This window comes from Acipenser ruthenus, chromosome 3 (genome assembly GCF_902713425.1).
Source record: "Acipenser ruthenus chromosome 3, fAciRut3.2 maternal haplotype, whole genome shotgun sequence".
Lineage (NCBI taxonomy): Eukaryota > Metazoa > Chordata > Actinopteri > Acipenseriformes > Acipenseridae > Acipenser > Acipenser ruthenus.
Window position 1 is genome coordinate 75,589,242 of NC_081191.1, and position 20,437 is coordinate 75,609,678.

Sequence of the window (20,437 nt, forward strand, 5' to 3'; positions counted from 1 at the left end):
TTTGTGACAGGTGTATCTCAGTGCTAAAATAAACTTAATAAATTCAATGAAAAACGTTTAAACTACAAGTTTAATGTCCACAAATTATCACAACAGAATTAGAGGTTATCTTGTAAAACTCTGCAGTGTATCATAATGGGGATAGTAAGAAATTGTTTGCATGGATTAGCCAATAGTTTGTTTTTCATTACACTTTTTAATATGAAGACCACCTTTCATTTGTAACCCAGTATTGTAACAGAATGGCACATGTCTACAGTTGTGCAGTGTTGAAAGAGTAAAGCTCACACAATTTTGCACTTTTGATAATGCAGTGTCTTCGATATAACATTTTGTATTGTTCGGTCACCTGTTCTTCATTGAAAGCTGGCCAATAGCAATCCTTGCGCATACCAAGTCAATGGCATTGCCAAAAGGCAGAGTACTGCACACATTGTTACAGGCTGTTGCCTACACTCCACCCACAGAAGCACAATCACATTATGGAAAAGTTTTGGGGGGACACAGAATTGGTCAATTGGCAACCTGTGTCTATCTAAGAACCGTTAATCCAAATGCAATTTATTATGCATTAAACCTCTACTATAGAACACATTAAAATGTAATGTCTCAAATTATCATTTAAACTAAATTCAGTTTCAGATAACTTTGTACTGTCCAAGCAGCATAGAGTAAAATGCTTTGATAAACAGGACCATGCTGTATAAACTGGCTGCGAGCATCAGGAATAAGTAATGGGGCATAACTTTAAAATGAAAATAGGGTAAATAAAATAGCAAAAAGTATAGGTCCTATTTTGAAATGAGTGCAAAGGCAATGGCCAGTATTGTGAGAGGAATAACAACCAAAAAACAAATAAAAAAAACTGGTACACTGCCATCTTTCCTTTATAATGCGGTAAGATTTCCCATTTAGTAATTTTTTGAGGAGTGTTTAAAACAAACTTGTCTGCGGTTTGAGGTGGATGTCATTGTGTTTTAATTGGGGTGAGGTCCGTTCATATTACAATTACATTTAGGACAACAGGGAATCATAAAATAAATACAAAATGTATAAGCTGCTATTTTACTACTGTACCACCTGTTGTCTTTTAAGAACACACAAACTCTTACCTGTTACAAAAGCCACACTTGAAGATGCTGGTTGATTCCTGTTCATTAGTGTGAAAGGGTTCCACAAAAGACCTTTAAGTTGTACCACTTTTATTGTGCACTTCATAAACAATAAATTAAGCTGGTGACAACATAGTGCTTTATGGGATGAGAATGTACCATTCTGGCTTGCTAAAAGTCATACATAGCCAATTTTGACAGTAAAGAACTATCATTAAACAACTTCTGAAAATTTGCCTTTACCTTTGCACTTTAAAATTGGACCAGATATGTTTTCCCCCTTATCATGACTGTTGCTTTCAGGCATTATTTTTTGTTGTTTTTTGTTTCATTGTTACATGGTTATTTAAAGCATTAGAAAAATTGTGTTTCCCCAAAACAGTATTTTACAGTAGATGCTGAGTAAATTATTCACTCAGGGTTTCACCTCTGAAGAACTGGGTTTGAATCTTGCACAGATTACAAATTGCATGTGTTTGGTTCACGGCATTCAGGTCAAGATTAAGGTGTGCTTGCCCCTAGAGGATGTAAGAGATACAACATTTGTTCAATGTATTATTTATTACTGATCTAGTTCATACACCCACCTAGAAAAATGTTGCAAGGTGACAAGTTAATGGTTACCCTCTGGTGTACCAAATTAATATGCAGAAGCCTATTAATTTGTACTCATTTAATTGTACATTTAATGGGTTTTTTTTTTGTTTGTTTCCTTAAAAAAAAATGTTTAACTGAATTAAAAGGTCAACATTTTTCATTTGAACACAACATTTCCAGTGTTAATAGTAATAGAAGTAATGGAAATACTTAAGCAAAATGTCACAGTTCTCCGGTTATATTTAGTGTTCCATAGGCTCATCAAGCTGAAAATGCACATATATACATGTTACACGTAGCTTATTATACAGCTTGTGATTAAAACTTAAAATGTTTACCCAGAACAAAAAAAAAAGGTACCGTATATTTTAAAGCCAGCATAAACAAATGTCATGAGACACAAACCACTTAACCCATTACTGCATAGCGTTTCAGAATTGAAACACGCATATTTTATAACCTTGCTTTCATATTTCAGAAGAAATATATGTATTGCCCCTTTAATATATTAGCTGACCCCTGTTGCTACCAGTTGACATAGCTGGTTACCATGGCAACAGCGCCATACTTCCTGTTTCACTGTGTATATCTGAAGGATCAGCTAAAACATGAATTCCATAAAAAGGTAAGATTTTTTCCATAAATTAAAAAAAAAAACATTTTTATTTGATGTAGAATTTTAGTTTGACTTCTCTAGATCTCAAAATAGTACATTTTTTAGATTTATCATAATAACTGTTAAAGTTAGAAAACTTAGTTTATGTGTTTCAATTTTGAAACGCTATGCGCCACAGGGTACAGGTTTTCTGAAACTGTATGAGGTGCACTACTTTACGTTTATTTTCTCGTAAAAAAACATGTAACTTCATGATATTGTCATTTTTATCTACTGGCCTTTCTCTTGGAAGTCAGAGTTAATTAGGCTAATTAGTCAAAGGCTAAGCTACCAGATACTGATGTGTTTGTGTCTGCTCTGTTTTGTGCTTGGTTGTTGTGTTGCAATTAGGTACAATACATGTTAGCTCTATGTCAAGGCTGCTTATTTTATTATGGCAGGGCTCTGTACTTTTGACTCTGCTCCTCGCCCCACCTCCCACCCCTACCATAGAGATGAATTTTGGTAAATTTGAGTGAATACTGTGAGCCAGCATGCTGGATATATTATGCATCGCAAGTGCTGTATACTAATCTTTGTATTTTTTCATAGACATTACACTGCTCATGAAGTATTGAATATTTTGGAAGATGATGTTTTTTGTTTTTTTTTAATCACGCTGATGTCTTTATTACGCCTCCTGAAAATCCAACCGCTCAGATGAAGACAGTGGTGAGGAGGATGGTGGAGGTTCCATAAATAACTTAAGTCACAATCAGCTTCTTGCCACAGCAGTTGCCACTGTTACACATCATGGGGGGGGAGATAGTTGCCATAGGTGGAATAGAAGGCACTAGCACAAGTGGACCTGACACTATTAGACTACCTTGTAATGACACAAGCAACACAGATTGCATCAGTGTACACAGTGACAGCCTGCCTCAAAAGAAGGCAAATCATGTTTGGGTGAAAAGGGATAGACCAAAATCTAAACCAGCTCCTGAATGGAATGGAGAGACACCCAAACATTTGACTGAAGATCTCTCCCCAGTGGAACTGTTTGAACTTTTCTTTGACTATGAAGTCATTGAGATGATTGTGGAGATGTCAAACCTTTATGCATTGCAAAAAGGAAAAGCCAACTTCAGTGTCACAAAACCAGAGATGCAGGTTTTTCTTGCCATTCTGTTTATTTCTGGTTATGTCCCACTGCCAAGGTGAAGGATGTTCTGGGAAAATGAAAACGATGTGATAAATCAAGCTGTTACCCAGGGGATGTCCATCAATCGATTCGAAGAAATCATGTCTAACATTCACTGCGCTGACAACACCAACCTACCTCAAGGTGACAAGTTGGGAAAGATGCACCCAGTATTTGACCTGTTAAACAAACGTTTTCTCAAATTCTGACCAGTTGAGCAGAACTTAGATATCGATGAAGCTATGCTACCTTACTATGGCAGACATTCCGCCAAGCAGTTTCTCAGAGGGAAACCAATCCGCTGGGGATACAAGATCTGGTGCCTAAACACACATCTCGGCTATTTGCTGCAGTTTGATCCTTACTGTGGAGCATCACCAAAATACCATCCTGAGCTTGGCCTTGGAGGATCACTGGTGATGTCATTGATTAAATCTATGCCAAAGGACCTAAATTATCAGTTATATTTCGACAACTTTTCCTCACTCTATCTTTTTGATGTGCTGTACAGTCAACATATTCTTGCCACAGGTACAATCAGAGCCAACAGGATTGAACAGTGTCCACTGAAGGCTGTTGATGCTATGAAAAAAGAAGAAAGAGGAAGCTTTGACTTCAGGAGGGAAGTGTCTGATTCTGGTCTTGTTATCTGTAGATGGAATGACAACAGCGTTGTAACAATTGCCAGTACAGCCTTTGGAGTGAACACATTACAGACAGCCAGAAGATGGTCACGGTCACAAAAACAGCATATTGAAATTGTTCAGCCGCAATTGGTGTCCAACTACAACACGTACATGGGAGGAACTGATCGCATGGATCAGAATATTGGCAGCTATCGAATTGGCATCAGAAGTAAGAAGTGGTGGTGGCCCCTTTTTTTTGCATTTTTGCCTGATGTTGCCATGCAGAATGCTTGGCTGCTTTATCACCGTTCACATGCTCACAAGACCAAAACACTGTCACTTTTGGATTTTCGACGGGAGGTAGTGAAAACCTACATTTTGTCCTATGCCTCTCGACCAGCTACTGGACGTCAAATGGGTAAACCACAGCTCCTTGACAAACGAGTACTACTGAGTGTGCGCAGGGATGGAAAGGAACACCTTGTTGATGGAATTGAGAAGCCAAGATGTGCTACTTGCAACAAAAACACAATGTATAAATGCATCAAATGCGAAGTTGGGCTTCACCCACGATTCTGCTTCAGATTATTTCACCGTTAAACTGGCTGGAGAATGTCAAAGATAACAATGGGAAAATAAGTGGGTTTTTTTTCACATGAAATGTTCTTGTAGTCTGTTACTAACTGGTTGAGATCTTGTATTCATATTTAGAAACAACAACATTTTTAGTACAAGTTATTAATATTATATTTGAATTCAAATCCAATTGTAGTTATGTAATGAAATATAAAATACAATAGAAATAATACTGATTAGAATAATCAAAAAGTAAGCTATAATATGTGTATTTATTGATGAAATATCTACAGATCTGTTTTAACCTTGAATTTATTGAATGGTTAGCTGTTCAAATAATTGTTTTTAAAATAAGTTGCACTGATTTTAGAATTTTGAAATGTATAGTGTTTACCTATGTGTGCGTTTTATTTATTGTATTAATGTATATATTTTATTTAGTTTTAATTGAGAAGAAATTTACAATTTAGTTTGTTTGTACTTTTGCAGTTTTACAAAGTTTTTGCTGTTTTGTAAAGTAAAAGCAATCAATAAGAGAGGTTTATACATTTCTATATTTAAGTTTTTGCTGCTGTAAATTAAATCTATACTGTAAGTGATAAGAAAATTAATACATATTCACTACAATCTACAGGAATCTTAGCATTTTGATCTTTGACCAAAATCAACCATGTATTACATTAAATTGCTTTTTTATGACAATAAGTCAATAAGTAATAACTTAAAATATAAACTATAAATGTAAGAACATTCATAACTAGACACAAAAAACATGTACCCTGTGGTGCATAGCATTTCAAAATTGAAACACAAGGTTTTTGCTATATAACTCAGCAACCAAAAGGTAATAAAAAAAAAAAATTAATATACATACTCCTAACTTGCCAAATGAAACTTGCAAACACAATTTTACAAAAAACAAAAAGGTCATGCAGTAATGGGTTAAATATGTTCTCTGTAATACTTGCAGAAAATACTGTAGTGTAAAGACCATAAAGTAACCATTTTCACAGCTTAACCGCATGTTCTGTGTGTTACAGGCAAAATGTGGTGACTGTACATAAAACAACGTGTCTCTAGAGTATTGCTGTGTTGGGGTGAGAGTGGGGGTACAGGTAAGTGGAAGAATTCAGGGTCAGTCCATTGTTGGTGCTGGTGCATTATCAAAAGGCTTCTGCCGTGTCATTAACTGATTGGAGGTAGTTGCTTTTCAATGAATTGCTTAATATCCATAATTTCCTGTTGGGAAAAATAACACAACAGTAAGCCTAAATCAGTGTAAGTACATACATCATAATCGCGTAATCATGTGAATCGGTGAATATTGGTGCAAAATTCATAAGCAAATAATATGACAATAGCATTGTTATTTGTTTTGTTCAGTGTAGTGTATGTCACACATACATTTTTAGATAAATGTATCCCCACCCTGATTCCGGCTATGCAAAAGGTCTTTAAAAAAATCCTGGATTATACCCAGAAATGACTAAATGAAAACAAGTTAACAGGAATAACACGACTATAAATATTTCATGTCCCTAAACTGGCATATATAACGTACATAATCAATAGGTAATTTCATCCCTTACTAAGCAGACTTAACGTAAAAGAGAGGTGAGAAATATGGGCCTTTATCATTAAAACTACTTTAGATTTTGCACATTAAGATACTGACCTGAGGGCAGGAACTGTGTGGCATTCTTGGATATGTCTTAAAGTTGATATTAGCTGGAAGGACAATACTTTTTAACTTCTCAACAGTAAGACACCCAAACACCAAAGGTACCAGAGGGTCAGCCTCCCCATGGCACTGCAGGATGCCAATTTCTTTGTTCACACTATTGGCTGCTGCCTACAAGAAAAACAAATCCTGCGATGAAGAATATACTGCAGTAAATCAAAAGTAAAGCTAATGTTCATATTTAATATATTTAAGTAAAACATATGGAGTATGGAGGAATAAAATGAAACACAGCATTAAAAAATAGTTCAAGGACTGTTTGCCTTCAGCCTGCAAGCACGTACTAGTTCAGTTTGTATCCTTAAATAATTTTTTTTATGCAGAACTATCAATTGTATACTATCTTTTAAACAGTGTTTTATGAATTTCACTCTAATCAGTAAATGGCAAATAGATTTCCATTAACTATTTTCTGTGATACAAAAAATAAGAGCAGTGGAACTACTTGTTATTCATAAAAGGGTTTGCTGCTTTATTTCTTTAATGGCAGCATTAATAAAGAGATGGTACCATAACAATAAACAAATACATAATTCATAAAAGATAAAGCAAAGCAGATTACTGTTTATTGTCTAAATTAACATGTAAATGAAGGTTCTTAGCAGCTGTGTTAGAAAGGTATAGTACCTGTGGAAAAGAGCTACGGAGTGGAAGCCAGCAGCTTAGTGCTACCACACCTGCCAGTCTCTGTTGAGAAGTCAAGGCTGTGTACAGAGACAATGCACCTCCCTGTTCAAAGATAAAAGAAACACAATTTCACCCTCATACTTGTTCTGGAAGACAACTTCTATTTGTTTCTCATAAATTGCACATAATCATTAACCCTTTGCGGTCCATTTATTAATTGCGCGTCAGGCACGCCAGGTCTAATTAATTTTCACACGCGCAGTTAATTTTAGACGCGCTGTTTGAAAGTATTTTTTTTCAGTCAAACGGGTTTAAATGGCACTGCATATCAACAAAGCACTCACTAGGCATCTCCAGCCCCGCCCCACCCATTCGTTTGCTATAGCGTTCACCTATGTAAGAAATAAATAATAATAATAATAATAATAATAGTCGTACATACCGATCGATCATCTCCGGATCACTCGTTTTATCACCAAACTCCTCAATAATGCGATCCAAGTCATTATTTTATTACTATAACATCTCAAAAAAGCTCTGCAAATGTCAGTGTTTTCTGTGCGCTGATTCAGTCAGCCAACTTGTTTACTTACTTCCACCCCCGTTATCTGATACCTGATACCATGTATGACTATTCATGAGATACGCCTTTATTTTTTTATTTTTTTATTTTTTCGACTTGTTTCGGCTCCTGTCGCTCCCACTCGGCAATTGAATGGTTTTCTCGGCTTTTTCCGGAGAAAAAACGACTAGACACCCGTTTATTGCGTTGCTATAATGATGTCGGACCCAGTCCGACAAAGGACCTGTGAGGAATAATTGCAATGTCAGACCCAGTCCGACAATGGACCGCAAAGAATGAAAATTTGATCCCTCTTATTTTATTTTATCTTATTTTCCCTCTTCTTTTAATAGAATACTAAGAAAACATCTTCCAAATTATAAAAAAAAAAAAAATTAAACCAATCCACACCCAGCCTCCCCAGGTGCTTTTAAACGCAGGCCCTTTATCAATTCCATTTTGAAATCATTTTTACCTGTGAAAATCCACCCAAAACAATTCTGTGAGAAGGAATCCCATTCTTTACTTCTTGGTCTATGAGTGCCTTTACTGAAAAAAAATTAGTAATTAAAAAATAACAAAAGCTAAATGGTTGTGAAAGAACTGCAAGTCAATTTTTTTTTTTTTTCATCAATTTTACACACATTTTTATTATTATTATTTATTTCTTAGCTGACGCCCTTATCCAGGGCGACTTACAATTGTTACAAGATATCACATTATTTACATACAATCACCCATTTGTACAGTTGGGTTTTTACTGGAGCAATCTAGGTAAAGTACCTTGCTCAAGGGTACAGCAGCAGTGTCCCCACCGGGGATTGAACCCACGACCTTCCGGTCAAGAGTCCAGCGCCCTAACCACTACTCCACACTCCTACCCTATTATTGAGTGCCTATGAGTGCCTTTACTGAAAAAAATAAATAATTAAAAAATAACAAAAGCTAAATGGTTGTGAAAGAACTGCAAGTCAATTTTTTTTTTTTTCATCAATTTTACACACATTTTTACACATGAATTGGTGTTTAAAATTCTTGTCTGAGGCAGTGCTTTTTACTAATTGAGATATTGGGGGCCCTATCTGTACTAAATTAATTTGTTATCTTAGATTAAGGAATTGTAAGGAAGTTACTTAGGCAGGGCCAGATTGAGAATCCCTGGGGACCTTGGCAAAATTATTATTGAATAAAACAATACGTTTGTCCTGCGCTTATTTGAGTACAGTACATTAAACTGAACAGACAGCAGACTGGGGGGCCATGCATTTATCCTGTCCTGTACCATTTAAAAATACTTTTCCGGTTCATGATTAGCAGCACCAAGAAGTTATGCAATAATATTTTTCAACCAAATCCTTGTCCAAGGTACTGTAGTAGTGAAGATCTTATTTTTTTTTGGTTTGTATTACAGAACGATGAAGTGGAAGTTAATGTGCCAGGCCTGGGTCCAGTGATTGATAGACGTAAGATGATGGGTCTTCTTTGAAACTCCATCTATTCGCAGCATGAGAGCTCTGTGCAAGCTCTGGTGTATTGCAGGTAAGGTCACAAATTAACAACTGGTGGTTCATGGTTGACTTAGTTCTAACTTATCGCTCCAGCAAAGACCTGAAACAAACCTATGCTATAATGTATCTGCTTATTTTAGTCCTGACCATTTAAAAGATGCTCTCCACTTCCATTGCTACTTACTGTTATCTGCTGCCTGTTTGATTCCAGAATCATCTTCTTCTGCATCTGGACCAAGTCCAATGATATCAAACCTGTGTAAAATATAAGAAAATGGTTCTAGTTTTTTGGGGTAATAACATGTATTTGCCATCTTTTTTTATTGTGACTTTAATGTGATTGCTTTCTGTTGTGAATAAATGCTGTATCTGATTCAATACTGATAGATTCATCAGATCTACATGTAGATAATACTGCTTAAGCCTAACGCAGTATGCATGTGCGTATTTGATAACCCCATTCGTGTTTACAGTGCAGGAGATTTGTGTCTCAAAATACGGTCAAATCAGTATATCAAATGAAAGTATATATACAGTGTGCCTTTCACCACACAAACCGAGTATACACATTTGTACAACCAGAGAAAAATGCCCCAAATCCCAGTTTCATTTTGACTCTTCAATATGATCTGTAATGCTCACAGTTTATTTATTTATTTATTTATTTATTTAAGGCAACACAGATTTTTAATGGTGGAATTTATTAAAACACAACATATGCCAACTCAAGAAAGCAGAAACCTCATCCTTTTAAGTTCATTATGTAATTGTATAAATTACTATAGTGTACAGAACTCTTTTCTTACAGCATTGTGCCTATATCATTTTCATATTTGAACATAATATTATACAAAAGCTCCCCAACCCCTAATTTCAGGTGTCAAAACCGGTAAACACACACTTCTGTTATGGTCCAGCTTGAGGAGTGTGTAATTAAGCAGTCTGCTGTCACCAAAACTGTTAAATATTCTCCTTGGTTATATTCATACACAACTGGCAATACACTCTACGTTTGTCCAATTGTATTATTATTTATTTTTTAATAACATGCATTTAAATTATAAAACTGATTTCAAAAGCCAGGTGATACTTACCAAGAAGGCATGGCCATGTTCATGTTTAAAGTAACAGGCATTACTGGCCTAAAATGAAAATCAAAAACAAGTTTTGAAGAACACAGAATAATCCTTCAATACAACAGGCAATTCTGTAAAGTGCTTCTTTAAAATCTGTACACGTTAAGTTAATTTTATAACATTGTGAACTTGAAGCAAACCCTATCTAGAATGTATTAGAATTATTATTAAAAATGTTTTTAATGAAATATAAATCTGAGAGCCACTTCATAAGTATAAACCTGCTTAATATTGTATTAGATGATTATCTAGCAAGTGCTACTATAGCATTTTCCCTACAGGCACTGGCAGGTGAGAGATTCTTACATAACTGGGACAGTTTTGCTCAAGTGCAAAGTTTTGCTCCATTCTTAACTAAAAATAACAAAATTAGACAACAACTTGTTTGCACATTTGGCCAATCAATTAGTAACATGTTAAGTTAGACCTTAATGGACTGTGTCATTTAGACTGCGTATATGAACTGATTTTGGATTGAGTATTTAGCGCTAAAACTAGACAAAGTGAGAAATCCTGTACCAGCTGTTTTGCTCAAATAAAAAGAGCATACTTACGCATGAGGGCAGATATATTTCACATGAGATGTCCGGATCCCTGCAAAAATCTCTGCCCAGCTATGTCTGTGCACAGAAAAACATTCAATAAAAACAAAACTCAGTACCAGTAAGTTTGCATTTCTCAAGAAAATAATAAAGTATATATTTTATGTATTTAAAATATTCAAGTAATTTTTCCACTAATAACCACAAAAAGGGTACTGTATATGAGTATGTCTTCACCTTTATGAAGCAATGTTTAGGAATTCAAATGTTAGGGTTGTTTTAAAGTACACCAGTTAAAACAGTATACCAGTTCAAGTATAAAGGGTAGACCTACAACAGAACCAGACCATGTTTTCAGGATAGAATACCTCCATATTAAACAATTTAAAAGTGGTTGATTTATCATCAATGCTGCTTATTTTGAAGAAAAAAAAAACTGTTCCTGAACCCAAAGCCAATTTAACTAACTTTTAACATGTGAATGCTTATTTTACGAGTTTAATATGATCAACTTTTTTATATATAAGTGGCCAATACATACCCAGTGTCCCCAAGTCCATGCAGGAATATAACCTTTAAGGTAAAAGGAGGTTGAATTAAACCCAGTATTTAAAGGATTTTTTAAATTAAATACTTTAGCATTGGTTATAAAATCATGATAAAGTATCCAAATATGTGTAAATGGTTACATAGGTCTTCTTTAAACTAGTAATAACTAAACTACCTGATCTGCTCTATAATTTTGCAAGGATACAACAACATGACGTGACACTACATTAGTCTAGTCTCTGCTATTTATGTCAGTCAGGATATTATTAAAAGGATACCATACTTTACTATTTTTTGTTAACTTATAGCCACATTGTGTTGGAACAAGAGCTGATGGGGAAACATTGGTAATTATCTCATATACTTTGCGTAGCTTATTTATTAAAAACAATCCAGAGCGTTTAATCTAACACGTCATAATCAATGAACCAATACAGAATACTAAAACAAAAATGAATTGTAACCAAGACCAGTTTTTAAATGCACCAGCACAACTTACCGCAGCAGTGGCTTTCCGAGCAGCGGGGACTATGGCAGGAAGCGGCGCTGACATGTTATTACCACACATACACCGAACTGACAACTGACATTCAACAAGACAATAAATCAGTATGTTTCTATGAAAGGTTAAAACAATAACGCTGACTCAAAACGTGGTCAAGGATTCTGCAGGCTATTTAATACAATGCTAGTGCAACTGTAAATTGTATAACAAAAGGATATCACGATTATAGGCCACTATAAAGTCACTGAATTTAAACACTAATGCCGGTCTGTCCTTCTCGGTGTATTGTGAAGTTTCCAGGGGCGGACGAGGTAAACAACCAATCTCATCATCTGGATCGGGCACTGGCACACATTTGGGAAATCCCGCCTGTGCTCTATTGTGATTGATAGCCTCCACTTTGCTGCTGAAGCCTAAGGTTGTCAGCATTTCTGGTTCAGAGCGTTGTCAAACAAGCCCCTGTGTGCACAGTATTGCAGGTAGACATTGTTTGACCATGAGGACGTTTCGAAAAACTTGGACTAGTGTGTTTCCCATTTCAACCTCTTCTCCACTTTGATTCAATCTTAACCTTTTTTTACCCTTTGTCTACCCTTTAGGTTACAAGTGAATTTTAAAATCACCTTTTCATAGTAAAAGACAACGTATGAGTAATACATGTTACAATACTATCACAGACCTACAGAATTCTGTGATTTCTAATTCCTACTTTAGATTTGGATACGCTACTATCGGTTTCACAATTTATTTTTTAACCTGTCAGTACCAATTTTGAGGCGCATTACCTTCGATGAAGATTTTAATCGAAAGAACGAAGCCATATACAATATGCAAATAGAATTCAAACATCAACAAGATCTGTCTACAGTAACATTACGGCAACGTTATGGTGTCGTAATCCTGAACGTTGAGTGGGATGGCCGTAAAGCAGTTCTCTGTGTTATACCACGTGGGTGTCGATTCTCTGCCCTTGGAGAGAGATTCAAAGATGTCTGTTCCTAAAAACACAGGGGGTAAGGGACTGGATCTTCTCCGAAATTTACCCAGGATATCACTTGCAAATCTCAGACCCAACCCAGGAGCAAAGAAGGCCGTGAGTCCGGTTATTTTAAACAGTGATGGCGTTTGTATTCCTTTTAGGGAAAGTTTGTGATTTATTTTTTAAGTAATAAATCGCCATATGTCCTGTAAGTTAATGGATACATTAGGAGCAAACGTATATGTTCAGAGAGCAGTTAAATAAACTAAATTAATATATAAGCTAGAAACAGTAACTGAGCTGTATCAGGCTTAAACTAGAAACCGAATAGACTTTCCTTTCAGAAACCAATAGATATGCATGGTCATCTGCTTTTTCATTATATTTGTTATGTCTAAAATGTACAGCAGCTGCAGGGATGTGCTTTTATGGCGGGGGTTATCATTACAGGCTGTACCAAAAGAAAGAACGAAAAAAAACCCACTGTTAAATACAACCTGATAGGGTATCACTTTCACCTAGCACCCCAGCTAATGGTGCTCGCCAGTGACAGTTTTAGATCTTTGGACTTTGTCACTTATGACCATGGCTGAAAGACAAGTTATCTACAGGTAAAACGGATTTCCACCCCATCTCAGTTGTGTGTGTTTTTTTTGTTTGTTTTTTTCTCCCCCAGGAGAAAAGACGGGGTCGTGGTGCTCATGGCGGAAGCAGAAGTGGCCGAGGCCACAAAGGACAGCGACAGAGAGGAAATCGCCCTCGACTTGGATTTGAAGGGGGCCAAACACCGTTTTACCTTGTAATTCCAAAATATGGATACAATGAGGGCCACAGGTGAGTGAGTATTTATTTATATATATATATATATATATATATATATATATAATATATATATATGTGTATATATATATATGTGTGTATATGTGTGTGTGTGTTTGTATATGTGTGTTTGTATATGTGTATCTACTGTCAGTAGAACTGATTACAGCCAATTTTCTATTTGTTTCTTAAGTCAACATCTTTCACTGAAATTAAAGTTTATTTATTAGTGTTGTAATTCATTTACTGTCTGGAAATGTACTATTATACTGCTTGGAAGTTTACAATAATACAATTCAATTACAATTCAGTTTTATCATTCATATATATATATATATATATATATATATATATATATATATATATATATGATAATACAACTGTTCTTTACTTTTAAATGATCTAAAACACAAATCCAGATCGTATTATGATGTGAAAAATCTTAAATTTTTCCCCAAGATTTACCCTAGGGGAGGGATTCACATCCCTATTTTCATCACTAAATATAATATAAAAATACAGTGGGCATATTTAGTTAAGTAGTATTAAGATCTCCCAGTGTTTACCTCATTGAAATATACACCGTTGTATTTCAAATAGTTCTACGGTACGTCTGCTATGGACTAAGGTAACATGTTTGGTCAGCTGTCGTTGCTTCTGTTTTAATAGGGAAGAAATAGTGTTGGCTTTTGACTAATGCCTTTATCAGCTTGTAATCCTGATAGATGCCTAAAACAAAACATTTGTCTACCTCAGAATTACATTGTTATGGATAAATAGCAGTACACTGTAAGTAAACTGAAACAAGCCATTGTAGCAAATGCCTGTCTTAATGGCTACATCTGCTTTACCTGGAGTAGATTACAAAATGTCAATGTTATTAGTATTGTTTTCTCTTATTGTTTTTTTTTTGTTTGTTCTTTTTTAGTCGCAGACCTCAGTACCAGCCCTTAAGCCTGAACAGACTTCAGTACCTAATAGATTTGGGCAGAATAGACCCCACTCAACCTATTGACCTAACCCAACTCGTCAATGGCAGAGGGGTCACAGTGCAACCACTGAAGAGGGACTATGGTGTGCAGCTAGTGGAGGAGGTAGGAACCTTTGGGACCAGTTCAGTCAACTTTTAAATTGGTTGTAAAACATGAATGTAATGGTTCAGTCACAGTGCCTCATGTTTGGGACCTGATTTTCAAAATGTGCTAATGAAATTTGAGTAATATTCTCACTTTTTATGAATTGCAAAAGTATAAAAACTAAAAGTATAAATTACACTTAAGCCACAGAACATATTTGCAATTTATTCCTAGTTTTTACAAAATATTTTGCCTGCACTGTGCAATGTAAAACTAATTGTGACCTCTGGATGGCAATGTTTCTTCAAGCCTGTATTGTTGGCAAACTTGGTGACTTGATTTTAGCTAAAGATTTGAACTCTTGGATACTAATTGGTGAAACTACAATTTGCATTGTGTCACATATTGATTCACTGAAGAGTGAAATGTGTCTGCAGTCTTTGCCTTTTGTCACTTGTTGAACAAAGGTGATAACATTTTATATATTTTTCAGGGTGCTGATACTTTCTGTGCTAAAGTTAACATTGAAGTTCAGATGGCTTCAGAGTGTGCAATTGCTGCAATAGAGAAGAATGGTGGAATTATTACAACAGGTTTCTATGATCCAAGAAGTTTATGTAAGTATATATCTTATGCAGTATATCTTAAGCGTAAATTTGTTTTCCACTGGTGAATTGATTTGAAACGGAACCCAATATGCTTATTTTGTAATTATTACTAACAGAAGCACACGCTTGTCATAGTAAAGCTTACAATATAAAATAAAAACAATTAACATTTTAAAATCCATAACCTCCATAAATCCATGTTTGTCTACTTGACTAAGTATTTATTTATTTATTTATAGTCTTGATGTATATGTGCTTGGGAGAGCTACTGTCTAAATTGCTTTGCTATCTCATACAGTATGTAAGTTATATGGCTGGTGCGGTTGTAAACTGCACATATCTGTGGGTTTTGCTGCAGTAAGAAGTTATGTTTTTTTTCATGTCAGGGTTGTATAGACAATCGCTGCACAACCCATTCTATCACCTGCATAGACACATTATGCCTGCTTTAATTTGATCATTTAGGCATAAGAGAGTTGTGAACTACCCCCCTGGGCCACATAGCCCCCTATCCTGTGTTTATTACCTACTTTTATTCTTTTTTTAGCTCTCCTGTGTAAGCCTGTACCTTTCTTTATGAGGGGACAGCCCATTCCAAAACGCATGCTTCCAGGAGAAGATTTGCTTCCATACTACACAGATTCCAAAAACCGTGGTTACCTGAGTGATCCAGCAAAGATCCAACAAGCCAGGCTTGAACTTGCCAGGAAGTATGGCTACGTTTTACCAGACGTTACCAAGGATGAACTGTTCCACATGCTGACCACACGCAAAGACCCCCGGCAGATTTTCTTCGGTCTTGCTCCAGGTTGGGTGGTAAACATGGCTGAAAAAAAGATTCTGAAGCCCACTGATGAAAAGCTGCTCAGTTATTATAGTTCTTGAGGAAAGCAATGGCTGTCTTGTATGCAAAACGATGTCCTAATTAAAATACACAAAGCTTGCAAAATCTTTGTCAGCTGTTTTTTCTTTTAGCACTTTTCACAGTACTGCATTGTAGCTTTTGTGTTATTTGCCAAACTGCTCTCAACTCTGTTGTCAGTTAATGGCAGCTTAATAAACTGTTCCACGGAAAACCCTCTACAGAGGTTTTAGCACACCTCCACTACCAAGTTGATTTGGAAACAAACTTAAGCAGATTGGTTGGTCCATATTTGCTTTTCACATATAACTGAAAGCAAGTGAACAGCAGTCTTCTCAAAGCGAGTGGCTTCACACCCAAGTTTTGCCTGCAGGCTTGCTTCATTTTAGTGAATATACAACCAGGCGCGTAGCGTCCATTGAGGCAGCTGAGACGGCCACCTCGGTAAAAATCGGTTCAATTCTTCATTGTGAAGACGAAAAAAAAGAGAAAAAACAAAAAACGTACCCACTTTATTTTTTTAAGAGTGTAAAATTTATATATATATATATATATATATATATATATATATATATATATATATATATATATATATATATATATATTTTAGCTCAAAGAGCCAGCTGCCCATATATATATATGTTTGAGAAAAAGGAAAACTGCTGTGTACCAAAATGATCAATAAGAAAAAAGAAAAGGTTATTTCAGGTACTTAAAAAGGTAGAATAATTGATTACAAATCAATTATCAGGACATTTTGGACTACAAGTCCTTCATCGGCTGAATACAAAAAAACAGTGCTTTAAGAAGTTGATAAAAAACAAACAAGTAGTCTTTTAAACAAAATTCCAGAATGTTGATGATTATGATGACCTAGTGCCTAGTTTGAAAATAAGTTCACATTCCTTTTGTTTCCTGACAGCATTAGTTCCATAGCATTGAACCATCCCACAAATTGTGATGTCTTCTATAGTGTGGTCATTTCTGTTAAAATGTCTGGCGACAGGAAAGGTAGAGGTGTTAATTCGTATACTTCTCAGATGTTCCACGAAGCGATCAGCCAAGCGTTGTTTTGTTTCACCAATATATAGCTTGTTACATTTGATGCAGCCAATGCAATATACTATTCTTTTACTAATGCAAGTAAAAGTATCATGGATAGTAAATAAACAGAAAGGATGCCTTGTAGAAAACCAAAACGCAAAATACCAACAATCGTATTCCCCTTGTTCTTACATATCATCCTATGACCAAAAAAGTACAACACATCATGTATCACATTATTATTAGTGGGGCTTGCGAAGCAAGAGTCCCCACTTTAAATCTTCGACATACTTCTTCTTATTGTTTGGCACGCTACTTTTCTTACACCGTTTAAGCTACAAACACCGTTCAGACTTTAAAACGTGTAGACCAGTCTGGAATAGTGTGCTTGTATACAGCTTTTTTATATATTTTATACTTTTTAAACTATTAAGCTTTTTGTCCTTTTTTTGTCCATCTTCTTTCACTTTATTGGGACTTTTTTCAACATTCTAAAGCTCCCCATTGTTTAAAAACTCCCAGACTTCCAATATTCTATTTACTGTAAACGATGTAACTTTTGACACAAATCAGCTACTTTGACCACTTTCCCAACAAGTAAGACAAAAAGTTAGAGCATATGACATCTTCCTCTACTTCTCTGCTATTCAACTATGAAATCAAAACAGAAATAACTTTTACCAATCAAGAGGTACAGCTGTTTTAGTAACCACACCAACTTCTTTCAGTAGGCTACTTCCCACTGTTGAATTAACTGTCATAGAACTTTGAGAAATTTCAAATTCTAGCACATTCTAAGCATGAGACAATTAGTACAGTGTGACTTTTGACACAAATGAGCTTCTTTGACCACTTTCCCAACAAGTTAGACAAAAAGTTAGTGTATGAAATCTTCCTCTACTTCTCTGCTATTCAAATCTGAAATCAGTTCAAAAATACCTTCTACCAATCAAACGGTACGTCTGATGAAATGTGTGATCTAACTGCCCCACAGTCCAAAGTAATAAGGTTGATATAGTAGTCTATCAAAGTAATCAGACCAATTATTTTACTCAATTTAACTTTGACTGTATGTAACTGCTTTGCTTTAAAAAGTAAAACTTTTTAAACTTCTTCCACTACCACAAAAATACTTTTAAAGAGCTAAAGCAAGCCCCACAACTTTACTTGTAAAGTTACCATCTAGTTATTATTATTATTATTGTTGTTGTTGTTGTTATTATTAATAGTTTTGGTGAATACCTTGTCAAAATACTATAGAGTCATACAAATATTGTACACGAACAGCCATTATATGGCTTAAAAAGTGTCAGCACCAGTCTTACCAGTCCCAGCAGTGTAAGGCAACTTAAGTAGCAGTGAACCAAATGCATGTCAATAAAGGTATGAACCCATCTACTTATTAATATTGATGTTATATTCTTGTCCTTTTAAAATAACATATTTCTGTCAGTGTCAATATGATCATTTTTGGTTGCTATGGTTTTGCTGGGAGACAATTAGTTTTAATCTTTGAAATAATATGGGTCATCAAATTTTAACATTAACAGCATCATCCAAGGGACTTAATATTGCTTTGCAGTTTGCATGAACAGTCTCCAGTGCTTTTAAAGTAATACGACAAAACAGTTAATTTTGTACTGCCTTCTCGTTTGCCATACACTGATGTACGCTGGAGTTCTTGGATACAGAAAGGAAGCAGCGGGACAAACAGAAGCAAAATAACACATTCCTAAATTATTTACTAGGTCAGGAACTCAAAAAACAAGGACATTATTAATCCGGCTATCTGAACAATTACTCATTTCCACAGTGTGCCATTCCGTTGTTGATGAAAGCAGTGCAATAAATTAGCAGCGAACCGTGGCTATTCACTTTAAAAGAGAAATGTGCATTTTGATTGTGGCTTACAGGTGAAAGGGAAATGAGGAAAACAAGATAACTGTATGAATGAAAACAGGAAACAGATGTTTGGTGATGTGTATGACACATTAAATGGTACGACGTGGCTGATGTAGGGAATGTGGAATTAGTCAGCAGCAGCTGTATCCTGACTTGGATGTTCAAACACTACACACTCTCAAAACAAGCGCCCAGTACAACATAAAAGCCCAGGTGGAAGATAGATCAGGTGTTTTCTTGGTTTGAAAAATGTAGTGATGCAGCTAGCAGTGTGCGGAAATGACATCCCCGTGCATCCAGCGAAGATGAACTGATATCTGCCAACATTCCACCACATTCCATACATTCCTAACTAAAAGCAGTGATGACAGTAGGTGTTCAGAACTTACTAATTACCAATGTCAGGAAAAATGTCCAAAAACCACGACCGGCAAACTGTAAAAGGTTCTTTACAATAGCTTTTTCTGTGTAATTACATGTTTTTGGAAAAATTAAATTTATAGATAGAAAGATTGTTACATTAAGATAGTTTGCTGTACTTGAACACCATGGAGTGTTTTGTTGTGCTTATAAAATGACAACCCCCTCCACCTTATTCCTACCCCTCCCAAACTGAATCAAAGTTCCAAGCCGTACTGGTATGTTGAACACTTGTTAGCTAATGAGATTGCACCCTCTTTTCATATTATATGCTAACTAACACTGCAGAAAATGTGACCAACTTTTCTTGTTTGTTTAGTTGTATGGTACCTTTTAAAAGTCGCTAAAGATAGCAGTGGCATTTAATCATTAATCATGTATAGACCCCTAAGTGGGGAAAGCAAGTCCAAAACAGACACCTAATAGGAAAATGAGACCCTATTTAATCTCCTGCAACAAAATACACTTTCATGATGTATTACATAGCACAGTCAGTCCGATCTTGAGTACTTCGTTTAAAATTGCATTTAGGCCACGTTAACTCTGGTGGATTATGAAATGCATCTGGATATTTAAAAAATCTGTACTAACCTCTGGGCTGTCCATACAAGCCAAAAAAGATTGTTAAAAAAACACTGACATTGTCTGTATTCGGTAGAAATTTGTGCTCTCTGTCGCCAGTTATCCTGCACTTTGTTAGCACCCCTGTGGGACAATTTGTTTTCCATCTGATAAAGAAAATCCTGGCTGTTATATATGTAAATATTGTGAAGAAAGTACCAGAAGAAAAGGTACAGCAGGGGCTAGCTTATATTTCCTATGTTTAATAGGGGTCCTTGTTTTATGAATG

The 20,437-nt window shown here is 35.6% G+C and overlaps 2 protein-coding genes and 1 pseudogene across 2 annotated transcripts; 2 read left to right on the forward strand and 1 right to left on the reverse strand.

Annotated features, from left to right (window-relative positions):
* The first annotated feature begins 3,117 nt into the window (after positions 1-3,117).
* Positions 3,118-4,731, forward strand: LOC117394372 (piggyBac transposable element-derived protein 3-like; annotated as a pseudogene).
* Positions 4,732-5,644: 913 nt separating this feature from the next.
* Positions 5,645-12,778, reverse strand: LOC117394375 (acyl-protein thioesterase 1). Its single transcript, XM_033992587.3, has 10 exons — positions 12,663-12,778; positions 11,872-11,955; positions 11,365-11,396; positions 10,836-10,901; positions 10,240-10,287; positions 9,330-9,400; positions 8,113-8,186; positions 7,076-7,177; positions 6,383-6,559; positions 5,645-5,946 (listed from the first exon to the last, which is right to left on the reverse strand). The coding sequence occupies exons 1-10, from the start codon at positions 12,696-12,698 to the stop codon at positions 5,893-5,895; spliced, it is 744 nt and encodes a 247-aa protein (XP_033848478.2). The 5' UTR covers positions 12,699-12,778; the 3' UTR covers positions 5,645-5,892.
* mrpl15 (mitochondrial ribosomal protein L15) lies at positions 12,779-16,308 on the forward strand. The gene is made up of 5 exons (XM_033992582.3): positions 12,779-12,970; positions 13,533-13,690; positions 14,604-14,769; positions 15,245-15,368; positions 15,907-16,308. The coding sequence occupies exons 1-5, from the start codon at positions 12,794-12,796 to the stop codon at positions 16,242-16,244; spliced, it is 963 nt and encodes a 320-aa protein (XP_033848473.2). The 5' UTR covers positions 12,779-12,793; the 3' UTR covers positions 16,245-16,308.
* The last annotated feature ends 4,129 nt before the right edge of the window (positions 16,309-20,437 follow it).

Bases quoted from the DNA above. Each gene is read 5' to 3' on its own strand.
- LOC117394375 (XM_033992587.3), bottom strand. From the start codon at position 12,698: ATGGCTTCGTTCTTTCGATTAAAATCTTCATCGAAG. The intron at 9,401-10,239 runs GTAAGTATCACC...TATTTTACACAG, and splicing joins AACATGGCCATGCCTTCTTG to GTTTGATATCATTGGACTTG. The intron at 7,178-8,112 runs GTAAAAATGATT...ATCTTTGAACAG, and splicing joins TTTTGGGTGGATTTTCACAG to GGAGGTGCATTGTCTCTGTA.
- mrpl15 (XM_033992582.3), top strand. From the start codon at position 12,794: ATGGCCGTAAAGCAGTTCTCTGTGTTATACCACGTGGGTGTCGATTCT. The intron at 13,691-14,603 runs GTGAGTGAGTAT...GTTCTTTTTTAG, and splicing joins GGATACAATGAGGGCCACAG to TCGCAGACCTCAGTACCAGC. The intron at 14,770-15,244 runs GTAGGAACCTTT...TATATTTTTCAG, and splicing joins GTGTGCAGCTAGTGGAGGAG to GGTGCTGATACTTTCTGTGC.